The 13597-nt window shown below is 45.4% G+C and overlaps 1 protein-coding gene across 1 annotated transcript in view; it reads left to right on the forward strand.

The window, feature by feature from the left end:
- Positions 1-2897: 2897 nt before the first annotated feature.
- rasgef1ba (RasGEF domain family, member 1Ba) overlaps positions 2898-13597 on the forward strand; it is a 36214-nt gene continuing 25514 nt past the window's right edge. Inside the window, exons 1-3 of the mRNA XM_056275549.1 lie at positions 2898-3212; positions 12029-12211; positions 12741-12863. Of these exons, the coding sequence (XP_056131524.1) occupies positions 12035-12211; positions 12741-12863 (300 nt within the window). The 5' untranslated portion in view covers positions 2898-3212; positions 12029-12034. The remainder of the gene's footprint in view (positions 3213-12028; positions 12212-12740; positions 12864-13597) is intronic.

Here is a 13597-nt window from a genome sequence, read left to right on the forward strand (position 1 = left end):
CTTCATCCAAGTCCTTTGAGAATTGCGCCTAAAAGCAAAGTGGTGTAATTAGCACTGATAAAGAAGGTGTTAATCTTTACCACTGCCTAATAGCACTGTCACATCTGACAGCTGAATGGCTGTCTCAGCTCGCACCTGGACGACTGACAGCTCACGTGGGCTTCCCTCGCTTCTGTGTAGGCATGGATTTCCCCTGTGTGGCGAAACCTGCAGGTGCTGCTGGCACAGGTCTGTTCTGCATGATACCTGACAAGCTTCTTAAGAGACGAAAATAATACATTCAGAAGCTGTTTCATTAACCAGTAAAATTCACACGTACAAAGAATTTGACTTGGAAAACTCAGATTGAACACATATATGTCAGAAAAGTTCCTTCCTTTATTTGGGTTATGCTATATAGCATGACTACAACAGAAATAAATCTAATGTGTGATTGCTTTCATTATCTGCAACTGGGTGAATTTATCTAATAATCTTTGTTGGAAAAAATGTGAAAAAAAAACCCCAGCTCAAAACTCATCACAACTGTAATGCGGTTTATCTCTCTGGGAGAGAATTTCCAGCCCACTGTGGCACTCAAGATTATATGCTTGCATAGGAGACAAAACACCAGAGAGGATGACAGCTTATTACCAGTCTTCCACCCTTAGACGGTGTGTTGGCTGTAGCTTGAGCATGACATTAGCATGTGGTCTGTCCAGAAAGACAGTGTTACTGAACTTATTAACTCGGGCCAACAGTCAGTAAGCGCATGCCATCTTGTATTATGTGTGACATTTTGGTGGATGCCTGTATCCAGATTGCAAGCAGTGTGGATGGGCCAAAATGTGGGGGGTCACACCCCGAATTTCCGCCGGGTCACACAGCGATGTCAACATTTATATTTTTATACAGTGAAGGTTGTAAGTCTTTAATACTCTTTCTTTTCCTGCAATGCCCTTCTGCACAGTTGCGTATATTCATGTGTTGGAGCTGCTCATTACAACCCTAGTCTCTCATATTTGGCTGCTGAGAAATTGGGCTGAATGATCAGGGGTGGTGTCTAGCTCAAGGGCGCTGAAAGAGCATTCAATGAGCCTGTTTTTTCCAGACCATCCACAGGCTAGTGCAGACTACACAGTTCACAGCCATTCTCCACAGGTAGCCTTTCTGTGGCAATTATAATACTGACACTGAAACCAAAACGAAACACCCGATTTCACCTGAAAACAAAACCCACCAAATTTAAAGAAATACAACGACGAAAGTCACATATTTGAGTCGCAAACAACACAATGTTGTTGAGTTCGCAGACGTGACGTTGATGAAGCAGTCTAATATCGTTTTCCAGCAGCGCTGCTGTTGAGTTTCTCCGAATAATGGCGCCACCAATACAACTAAAATTCAAAATCTAACTGAAAAAAAAAGGTGATTAAAAAGGTTATGGGGAAATTACGATTCTTATAATAGTGTTTTTTGCGAAAAGTAAATATCTGTAAGCCTACCATTAGGATTAAGTGACATTATATGTGGATCTCATTACTGACCATGTAATCTTATTGTAGTGCCCTCACATTCTCCCTCTGGGTTTGTTTGGCCAAGAGAAAATCTGTATTAGGGTATATATACATAAATCTGTGCTAATACCAGATTGCTGTTGAGACATGAGATCCCCATATCAATAGTAGCCTTAATGTAGACAAATTTATATAAGGACAAGAAGTTTTGAGCTGGTGCTGAACAGGTTCCTACCGGGGCCCGTTTGCTGGGTATATAAGTATATGGTATACAATATATACTATAGCTGCTTCCTCAGGAGGAGCTGTTTGGGGATTTCAAACTTAGTTCTCTTCAGTCATCGGAAGTTCTACAGCAAAGGGTTTGGTAACTAGAGGAGAAACACTTGGGTTTTCTTTTATGCTATGCAACTTTGTTTCTTTTGGGTAATGAGCTCGGTCTGCGGTATTAATGATGGAGGGACCTTCGGTGTATCCACCCCTGTCTTTACCAAGCCCATTTTCCTTTTGTGCAGATTAAGCTGCTGGAGACGGCGTAGTTTTGCAGGCCAGACCATGGTTCCCTCCGATGGGGAGGAAAATGGGGACTGGGATTGAAAATGGTCCAAAATATCATCCAGGTGGTGCAGCTGCTGCTCAGCGACTACTGAATACTGGTCCTGTGTAGTTCAACAGGGAGGCCAAGGCACCAGCACTGACGGGAGCAGGGTGTCCATCCCTCCTGGGAATACCTACACTTAAATGTATACACCCCCTGCTGCAAGGCCCTTAGAAAGAATGGAGTAAAGTATGGTATATATTTCAATCAACTGATCAGTCAATCAGAACTTTATATTGTAGCTACATTTCGTGTATTAAAATGCAGTGCAATGCGCTTTAGACTATATCAAAGTGCACAAATCAGTATGTTATGATAAAAGAACATAAAAATATGGGATCAATAGAAATTTAGATAGATTTTAAAACCATCCAAGCAGTCGAGGAGCCATCAGTTGCTTTTACAGAGAGCAGTCACCTGTAGTTATTTGAAACTAAATGGAGGTAGAGATTGATCTGGCATCATGCATTTACTCGACAGATTATTTAAGTGACCGATCACACGGTGTGTAAGATATTTAAGAGCTATGCGGCCACATGTTTCCTCGGTAACATCCGACCAAGGAGAGACAAGAATGTGTATGGAGGGAGGGAAGGGCTGCTGGGAAAGTACAGAGGTGCGGAGGAGAAAGAGAAACTGAAAACAAGGGGGGGCGAGAGAGCGAGAGACAGACAGAGGGAGAGCGAGCGTATGTGTGTGCGCGCGTGTGGGCGCGCGCGCTCATGCTCGTCTGTGATTGGTCGCCGGGTCCGCTTCATAGTAGTATGCAGGCAGACCCGGGTCTCTGGTCTCATACAAAACAATACAGCGCTCCGACTCCGCACGGCAAGTCATCGGACGTAGACTATCGTGCCCATTCATGCGGCCTCCTCGAGCGACTCCTCAAACTGCGGAGTTGTGGGACCGGGAATACGCGATTTTTCCTCATTTGCAAATGAATATGTCGCGTTGGTAGACCTCTGGTCGGGGGGTTCAGCCGCGGGTGTTTGGGTTTAAAAACTCCGGGATTCACCGCCTCATTGGCCGCGTTCACCCCACACAGGAAGGTCCTGCCAAGCGCTCCCGTATCGCGACTTGAAAGGACACAGCGAATTCACCTACGAAGCCTTGATTCTGAGGTGAGGCACAACTTTGAATGAACATGTTCCCCGTGAGAAAGGATACCGAGTGTTTCGTGTTACTAGCGCTCCTTTCCCACCCAGCCGATGCGGGCTACCCTCCCTCCCCGTATTAGATTAGTGGGTGCTCAGTTTGAAAAGAGCGTCTGCGCTTTCCGACCCAAACAGGAATTGTCCGTCTAAGTGATCGCGTCGCGGAGTCTCCGGACTTTTTCTTAAATTCTCTGGCTGATTTGGACCTGGCGGCAGTTTAAGTGTGTAAAAACTATTACCTTCACTTTATTCGCGAGATATGGCAAATGCAGATAATATGTCGTATCAAAGCATTGCCTGCGTGTTTTCTCTTGATTGCCATGTATTGTGATAAATGCCCCCCCCCCAAAAAGGGGATTTCTGTGGTTTGTATCAATAGTGGACTATTTTAACCTCCCCACCCCCCTGATAAAAGGATTGCCTCATCTCGTCCTACACCAGGATCAGTGAAGGTAATCCCATATCTACCTGCTTAGCAGTGTCTATAATAAACACGCATTCCTCCTCGGTCATGTGCTCACAAGTGAAATCCGTTTATCGGTGATAGGACGGGACTTTGTCCGTGGGACAGTGACAGGCTGAGAAGTGGAGAGTTGTACAGCGAGAGGGCGAAGTCGCCACCACCACCACTACCACACTACTGGGTCATTTGTTGTGTGTGTTGTTTGTTTTCCTGTGAGCGTTGTTTCCCCCCAAATGTTGAGACTCCTCATAGGAATCTATGGGAAGAGGGGACCATCTAGTCACAATTCAGTATTATCATTCACTGTTTAATGGTATCGTATCGGGATGAATTTTGGATATTGTTGCGTTGTGATACACGATCTAAATCAACAATGCCGAGAATCTGTGACCCAAAATTTGTCACAAAATGAGGTCTGAAATATTTTGATATTAAACGTTATAATACCAAACGATTCCGCCTGATGAATCTCAGTCAGAGTCTTAAACATGGCACTTTGGCATCTGTAAGCCGATATGGTGATATCTATCTTATCCGTCTATATCTATCTGTCTATATCTATATATCTATATATAGCATATTGCTATCACATGCAGTTCCCTGTGGTGGCAGTATTTAGCACCGTGTTTTAAGGAAACTCCATGAGAGGAGAGAGCTCAGATGGCTCAAATGAAGGAACCGTCCTCCACATCCTCCTTCACATCTTTGGGGAAGTTGTCTTGAATGCAACATGCAGGTGAAATCTCTGGGGAATATCCCACGCAGCGTCAAAGTCACGCTGCAGTTTGGGAATTTAACGTTTCCTTTGCTTGCTGGCGTGCACATATCGAATAGAAACCACATCTGATACCAAACTGGTGTTGAGGGGTCCGCGTGTTGCTGTCGGGGGAGCGATGATGCCAGGTGACCGTTTCCAATAGACAAGACATGTCTGCGGCCCTCGGTGTGACAGGTGCATACATGCATACAAACAAACTTTGTGCCGAAATGCCCCTAATTAGTGGTGGCAGAGGTTGCCATCGTGGGTGGTGTTAACGGGGAATGTGGTGTCCATTCAGATGAAGCCCACATTTAGTGCAGGCGAGACATGCTTCACTGATGTTGTGTTTACCTACAAAACGGCTGTTGTAAAAAAAAGATCTATTATTTCCGAAGATTTTGCCGTTTTGTCTCTTTTCAGCCATATAAATATTGCAAAGAATTAGCCAGGTAGTGATTTGCTAGCGTAGGGTTTTGTGTTAAGTTGTACCTGTTAAGTGCAGTGCTGTGGCTATAGTAGTGTTATAAATGGAAGTGTATTTACAGTAGAGATGCAGGTTTGGAATGCTTTTATCACTTTCACACTGTTCAATACTAATTTGGGTGTAAGATGTGCACTGTTAAATGCCTCTATAGTAAGAACATGTATTTGAGTCTGTATGTATTTTACCTCATTCCAGCTGCAAGAAAAGAACAAACATCAATAATCTGAATTACTATGAACTACGATGTTAGTCTTTCTTGTTGAGTTTCGTGACAGCTCATCCTTTAGTTGATATGTGTGAACAGCCCAACAGATGATTTTGTTTCATCAGTTTTAGCCAAGTTAGTTTCTTGGCTAATAAAATCTATTCTCATTTAATATTTAGGCTACTTCCACTACCCGACTGTGACCACTTGACCCAGTTCGCTCAGCTGGGCTGAGTGGTGCAGGCACTCTGCTATCTCAGCCCGACTTCTTTAAGGCACGGCTGAGTGAGATTCCTCATGCCTTTAAGAGTGTTTACACAGGGGACGAAAGGGGTGTTGGTTTAGGTTTCTCAAAGGCTCTCCATCTTTCTCTTTTTTTTTCTTTCTGTGTTTTGGATGTCCAGTCCCCTCTCTCCACCTCTGAATCTCACACCCTTCTCTCCCTTAACTTCCTCTTTGACATGCTCTCATATACCCTTGTGTTTGACATTTATAGAATAAACAGTCCTTTCTATCTTGCTAGCAGTTGCTAGCGCTGCCCTATCATATCTCTCAGGGTCACAGGGATATTTTGCTAGGTGCCGCCATCAGGCTCTGACCCTTGCACGCCTTTGCCGTCGGCTGCTGTTGATGTTGGCCATCCAGAAAATGCAAGTTATTCCTACTGTTGTCATTGCTGAAAGTCTCTCCAGATAGGCTTGCCGACTAAATGAGCAAAATATAAATTGAAATGGTGACTTCAGTCTCGGTTGTGGGCCTTGGGAATGTCTCCCCCCGTGTGTCCAGGTTGCTTTTACAACCTCGGCCCCGCTGACAGGCCCCCATCGGAGGCTGTCATTAAGAGCGTGGGCCGGGTGGGACGAGGCTCAGCTGGCTCTTTGATTTTCTGTGCAAGCAGGAGGCTAAATGGCAGCCGTGCCCCTGGGGTCACTACCGCTACCCCACCCAAAGCTAGTGAGCGGGTTGTAGTGAGGAAAATGGCCTCCTCAATCACCGCCAAGGTTACTCTCTGAAAGACAATCTTTCATGTTAGCGATGGGGGTTTTACACTTGATGGGACATTTGAATTAAAGTTGCCGTGGAGAGAAGTCTCCTGTCTCTTCAGCACCCTTTCAGAAAAATTCCCCACAGGGAAAACCTTCAATGGGAGTTTATGACATTTCCATAACCTTTTGGTTCATCATTCCCCTGAACCAAAAAACAAAAACCCACATTTACTTCCTCATTCCTCTACTCTTGCTTGCTTTCCTATAAGTTCTCTTTTGTTCTAGATCATTCCAGGGTCACAAGAAATTTATTTGTGGTCAGATGATTATAAGTGTGCCGGGTGACCTGGACCCTTGACCCGCTTTGCTGTTGGTTTTTGATAATGACGGCAATCTACAAGCTAGAGTTCACTCCAACGTGGCAATCATCGTAATGGATATGAGCTTCTTAGAAGTTTCAAAGTTGAAAATAAGTGCTGTGCCCTAAGTGTACATAGTGTTATTGTCATCATAGATATCATAGAAGAAGAAAGAAAGAAAGCCACTTTATTTTGTCATTGTACGGGTTACAATGAATTTGTTCTCTGCATTTAACCCATCCTATTGTAGAGGAGCAGTGGGCAGTTAAAGCACCCGGGGGCCAACTCCAGTTCTTCTTTCTATTGCCTTGCTCAGGGGCACAGGCAGGAGTATTAACCCTAACACGCGTGTCTTTTTGATGGTGGGAGGAACCCGCAGCACCCGGAGGAAACCCACGCAGACATGGGAGAACATGCAAACTCCACATAGAAAGGCCCCAGGACGGTCTGGGGTTTGAACCCAGGACCTTCTTGCTGTGAGGCAACAGTGCTGGTTAGCACTGGGCCATGAATCATGCAAGTCATATTCAAAAATGTTGCAAATATGATGAAGCAGGAGACACAATGTGAACTGTGCATGTCTTTCAGTTTCATTTCCAAGGGATCCACTTTTTTGTCCGTTAATTGAACCACTTCCCATTTGGGGAGGGGGGGGTATGATGCTTGTGGCACAAGACTAGCATAAGACATCTCTGAGTCAACTTCTCACCCGGGCAGTCATCTGAGGAGCTGCTCACCATGTGATAATCCGCGGTTGACTTTACTGCCAAGAGAACAACTTTAAATTTATTGGTGCGTGGGCCAGTGGCTGTTTTTAGCTGGAATATTCTCGGGTGTCCATGTCAGTTTTTGATGTGATTCTCTCTGGCTGAGCGAAAAAAAACAAACATCTCTTTAAGCCATGATTTGCCGTAGACAAAAGTCAAACAGGCGCTGTTTCAAATTTGAAGTGAAGAGCTTTCTTTCTTCGAAGTTGAAGCAGATGGCTTCACACAAGCAGCAGGGCAATAATTAAAACCACCCTTCCAACCTAAACAAACCACTGTTTTCAGTAGTTTGGGAGGCGAGCGGTGGGCATTTTGTTTGTTTATGTTTTGCATCTAACCACACAGTGGCGGGGCTAAGTCAACAGCAACATGTCTTTATTGTCTCGGCGGGGGGTGGGGGGGGCTCGACATGTGGTCCGGTCTGCACTCCCACCCCTTTCTCGCTACTAACATAGCGGACACCTGGAAGCCAAATGTAAATCAGTGTGTCTCAGTTGTCCGGGCTTGTCGCCGTCCAACGTTTTGTCATTAGACCTTTATAGGATTAGTTTGGCGGTCGCAGCTGGCATCGGTGAAGCTGGAGCGCTGCAGAGAGAGAGAGAGAGAGAGGCTCTGCCCGGAGGAGAGTTGGTGGTAGTTGTAATGGCAGCCCTACCAGCACCATTCACTATCCCCACAGTAAATGGAATATTTGGCCTCGGGGTGGCGTCACACTCAGCTCCTGACCTGTTTATGTTTGTTAGAGATGCTCAGATATAAGTTTGTGTGTGTGTGTGTGTGTGTGTGTGTGTGTGTGTGTGTGTGTATGTGTGCGTGTGCGTGTGCGTGCATGCTCCCATCTAAACTCACACACACAGACACACACATAAGTACATATAACTGCAACTGATCGAAGAGCACTCTTTGAAATCACTCTTTGAATGAACTCTGAATGAGATTAGAGAGGAAGATAGTGTGCTTTTTTTTGGTGCTGCGATCCTCTCTCTCTCTCTCTCTCTCTCTCTCTCTCTATATATATATATATATAATTTTTGTTCAAATGACACCATAGACATGCCTGTTGTCTTCAAGACCCCCCCCCCCCTTCCCTCCTCTGATTTGTCACCGTGAAGTTTGATGCTAAAGATTCACATTTCCAACTATTTCGGCGATCCCAAGTGAAGTTCTGCTGATGCAGCGCTCGTCTATGACCATGCCATCGTAACGAAAGCGAGTCGGTGATCTGGGACTGCTGGTTCAAATCCCAGTTAGCTACATTTCGGCTCGGGTATCATAGCCATGCTCTCTACGTTCTTCAGTAGCTAATATTTTTTTTTATCTTGTATCCTTTGGTTTGTGGTACAAACATCTCGGTGTTCAGCAGCAGAGGGCGGGGCTGAGTGTCTCCCCCAGGTGGCAACAAAGGTAACAGTGTGTTTAACATGCTGCTGCCGGGAACACAGGGAACATAGGCTTCACACACTCCTCCCTGGTTGAATAAGGGTCATATTGATTAAAATAAATTATAGGGAGGCGTCCTGGTGACTACACCCATTATTATGTAATATGTAGGCTCGGACACAAACGCAAACCTGGTCCAAATCCAGCTCTGGGCCTTTACTGTAAGTCCTGCACTCTTTCTATTCCTGTCAGGTGTCATATCCCAACCAGTAAAGGCAAGACATATATAATCTTATGAGTGTTTACAGTTTCATGTGTAGGAGTGTGACTGGCCGTTCCCACCAGTATCCCTCCACACCCCCACCAGACCACTGATCTCTCTCCCGCTCGCTCGGTGGGCGAGCCACATGGCGCGGCAGATGCACAGTCTGCTGTGCTGACTCCTCACGCTCGCCATTCTCATGGAAATCACCATGGCTGTCTGGGGGAATAATAGCGATGGTTGGCGTGTGCACGCTTGCATAATGGAATGACACGTGTGTGTGTGTGTTTGTGCATGTGTTTGTGTGTCTGTGTGTATGCTCACATGTGGGAAAGCAACTGTATGCAGGTTTGTTGGAAAAGCCTGCCTTGCAATGAAGCGATTTTATACATTTTTGTTGTAATCCCCGGAAATGGATCACTGAGTATTATCAAAATGGATTCTACAGAAACACAGGTCGGCCAAACTCATTCAGATAGAAATATCTGTCTCCTCAGCTATTGAGACATTGTAATTATGATCGTTACTTATAATACTTACCGAGTACCTCCCAATTAAAGTAGTCACTATAATCAGCTAAACAACCGTCTTTTGCCATGTGATCATCGGATCGACAGATATCCTGTAACCCTGTTTCTGTTCAGGTTAGATTTATATGCATAGGTTATTTAACCTGGGTTACACCTGCTTGCCCTCTCTGATGACCCTTGACCCCATGCCTAGACCATAGTCACACTATAACCTAGCCCATTGCGGGACAAAACCCTAGTAGAGGAGGCCGCTGGTATCCATAAGGCTAGTTCCAGCTCCAGATAGCGGCGTGGAACATTGTGAAATGTGTGATGCTGTAGTTCCACAATGAGTGGACAGAGATGCCCTCCAGTGCCACAATGTGACCTGGAAGAAGACCCCCCCCACACACACACACACACACACCTCCCTGACCACAGAGATGGTGGGATTCTATCTGCAGTAACCTAATAATAATATATGTAGGATAACTACTTTACACAATTAGATGGCTTGCTGGATGATGGCTTGGTATTTTGCTCATGCATGAACTCTTATCAGCATCGTCTGTAGCATACCAACACCCTTTTCTTTACTGTTGCTGATGGGTTACTTTTCTTGTTTGAAATATGCTGGTATTCCTCACAGGCTTGCGTAACATTGTCATGTTCGGGTCAGTGTGAAATAAGCTGCCCGCCGCTTCTTACCCTCTGAATCCATGTCGAATCTTAATTTAAATTCTCATTTGAAGATGACTTTTTAAGTGGACTCTGCACACACATGGCTCAACCTGAGCTGATTGAGCTCGATCGCCGAAATTGGACTTTTACTGAGAAACCCCAGTATTCTGCTTTTCACTCACTCAAGTCAGAGTTCGAACTTACTTTTAAGATTTCTTGAGCAGTATTTCTTGAATACCCCGCGGATGGCAAAGAGCTGAATTGAATCGGAGTGTTTGTGTCTTTGTCCCTGTTGCATGGCACCGCCAGTTCGTACCGGCGTTTGGCAGCAGTGAAGTGGATTAAACTAAAAGGCTTCTCGGTTTGGCAGCTGGCCATAAGGCGACATATTGTCGGGGTGTGGGTGGTGTGGTGGGGTAGTTGTACCCTTTCCTGACCTTAAATGTGAAAGGGTCCCTTGTGAGGGAGATGGCCATTTCCTGGGCCAGGACTCTCCATACGTCTGCCCGGCATTGCAGCGATGGTGCCAAGGTCAGAGGTCAGGAGGCTGGTGGCTTAGGAGGGGGTTGGGAGGGTGGATTCTATAATGGCAAATGTTGGTTTGATGCCAACACAGGCTGGGCATTCAGGTGATTGGGCCTCTCACTTTAAGACAAATCTCTCTCTCTCTCTCTCTCTGGTGAACACATGGTGTGGGTAACATGAGTGGTTTGTTCTCAGTATGATGAGTAACTCCACTTCCCACGGAGCAGTATAGGTCTTACACAACAGCCACCTCATAGCACATTACTGCCCCGTGTTTCAACCAGCACTCCTGTAAAACGCCGCTCTCCTCTTTCAGTTTGTTTCTTTGTGTGTGCACGTGTATCTTCACATGGACACAGAGAGCGCTCTTTGTAAGCGTCTTTTTTGTGTATCATCACATGCCTTTTTGAACCAATGATTCCAGAACATTGAATTCTCAGTTACCTCATCTGCCAGTTTGTGATTATTTGACTCAGGCGGCCATTATGTGAAAGTGTTGGAGGATGACTGGGTTGCTGTTGCATTCTCTCTTTAGATTTTGCAGGAGATAATTTTATTTTTCTGCCAGATGTTGCACAGTACATTGCATCACGCTGCTTAGTTAGGTTTTGCAGTAGTCCTCTGTAGCTCCACAGGTGGGCACCTATCAGCACCACTCTCATAGGTGGTGCAGTGGACTAATATTTCAGTGACCCTGCACCGAAGTTCGCGGTTCGAATGCCAGTGTTGCCCCTGGCTCGCCCAGGTGGCACAGGGAACACAGCTGGCAGTGCTTTTTTTTTTTTTCTAATATTTTTTATTTCTGATTTTTCCCTTTTTTCTCCCAATTTAGTGGCCAATTGATCCCTATTTTAATTCAAACACCCACCCTCGTATTGCATGCGTTCGCCAACTGCATCTCTCCGGCTGGCAGTCTCGAAGGAAAGCGCCTCCCCACTTTCGTGACAAGGCGAATCCAAGCCGAACCACTGTTTTTCCGACACACACAGAGACGCATTCACATGACGAACACAAGCCGACTCCGCCCCCCTCCCGAAGACAGCGTTGCCAATGATTGCTGCTTCATCGAGTCCTGCCATAGTCGGATCTGACGAGACCGGGGCGCGCTGGCAGTGCTTTTTCACCATTTTCACGTACAAATAAACTAAAGCTTTAATCAGAGACCTTGAAAGGGATAGCAGGAATCCAGCAAAGGAAGGGTGTTCACCGAGTCCAAATCATTTCCCAAACAAACACCGCCGTCTGCATTTGTCTCTGAGAAAATATCCAGCAGCTATTTCTGGGCTTGTTTTGCCATCCACAAGTCAACTTACGGTGAAATACCCCCTGACCAAAAACCTCAAACAAAATAAGCCATTGTCTCCCCTGACAGCTCTTGTTTTTCCCCCATTTCCCGTCATAGGACAACATGCCTCAGACGCCGCCGTTCACTGGTCAGCTGGGGACCAGTGGTTACAACAAGAACCTATACCAGACAACGGAGGAGGGATACGGTGGCCTGTATTACCATGACAACAACCTGGTGTCTGGCTCGCTGGAGGCCCTCATTCACCACCTGGTCCCAAATGTGGATTACTATCCAGATGTGAGTGCTTCTGTTTTGTTGACTCTTCCTGGTTGTTGCGGGGGTTCTTTTTCCTCTTTTTTTTTCTCCCCCTTTCTCATTGTTGTTGTCTTTCAGCTAGTATGCTGGTTTAAGTTTGAATGAAAGTCAGAATGCGAAGGCTTTTGTTCCTTGAGGAAGGATTCGGAGCGTTGAAACCCAGTCATGTGCTGTCATGTTTGATAAAACCTCTGTTTTATATTTTTCCCAATTGTTGGTTCATTCATCGCTTCCTCCTTTCTTAGCTTTCCCATATCACTGCATAATATATATTGCTAATTGTTTTGATTTGCACCATTTTTCAGATTGCATTTTTACAGGTCTCAGTTCCCCATCTGGATTTTTTCCCTTTTTTTAACTGCTGAGATAGGCTCCTACATCCCCGCGACCCTGAGAGCAGGATATGCGGTTAAGATAATGGATGGATGGATGCATGGATGTTTTGCTTTTATAGGGCAATTGATTGTGTTGGTCATCGAAATCTAACCGAAACTTCCTCTGCTCTCCACAGAGGACGTACATTTTCACCTTCCTCCTCAGCTCCCGTCTCTTCATCCACCCACATGAGCTCATGTCCAAGGTGTGTCACATGTGCATGGAGCACCAGCGACTCAGCGACCCCCAGGCTGACAAGGTACACAAACCACACAACCAAAGTACCGTTAAAACTAAACCTACCTCCACTCTTGAACACCGTGGGCCGGTTTCCCCAAATGCAGATGAAACCTACAGTCACCATTCAAAATTCGGTTTAATCCAGGAATAGGTTTAATCTGTGTCTTGGAAACTTGCCCGATAGGTTTATGAGGAGGTAGTGGGGGGGGTCCTCGGGGATCAGGGCAGAACCAATATGCAACTTCTGGTTTACTTTCATGGTAAAAACCAATCACTGAAAAGTTCTTTTAAGATATTTTTTTCTGAATCAGTCTGTTGTCATAGCCAAGCAAGTTTTCACATTCCAGGAATTTGACTTGGTTTTGGTCACAGGGACACTTGGATATCGTAGCATTTTAAAGCAGAAAGCAGTGATTTCCCCTAGCCGTCTCTCCCTCTGGCAGTGAGAACTACAAACAGAACTACAAGACTGCAAAAGGTGTAGCAGTTGTTGTCATATATGTGCCGTCAGGTCAGCAGTAAACGGTTCCCACCCTTGTGAAAATGGCATCCTTGGACCAAAGCTAACACAATCTGATGTATTACAAACTGCCTCAAACTATATGGGAGCACCGTTTTACTGGAATATTGATTGCAGAATTGGAAGATTAGCTGTCTCAACATCGTCACCATGTATGTTTCAATCATTTTTTTTCCTACTCAAGTTGGAAATTGTTGGTTTCATCCAGTCAAATATTTCAGCAGCAGCATATG

Source organism: Lampris incognitus, chromosome 1 (assembly GCF_029633865.1).
Source record: "Lampris incognitus isolate fLamInc1 chromosome 1, fLamInc1.hap2, whole genome shotgun sequence".
NCBI classification, from domain to species: Eukaryota; Metazoa; Chordata; class Actinopteri; order Lampriformes; family Lampridae; genus Lampris; species Lampris incognitus.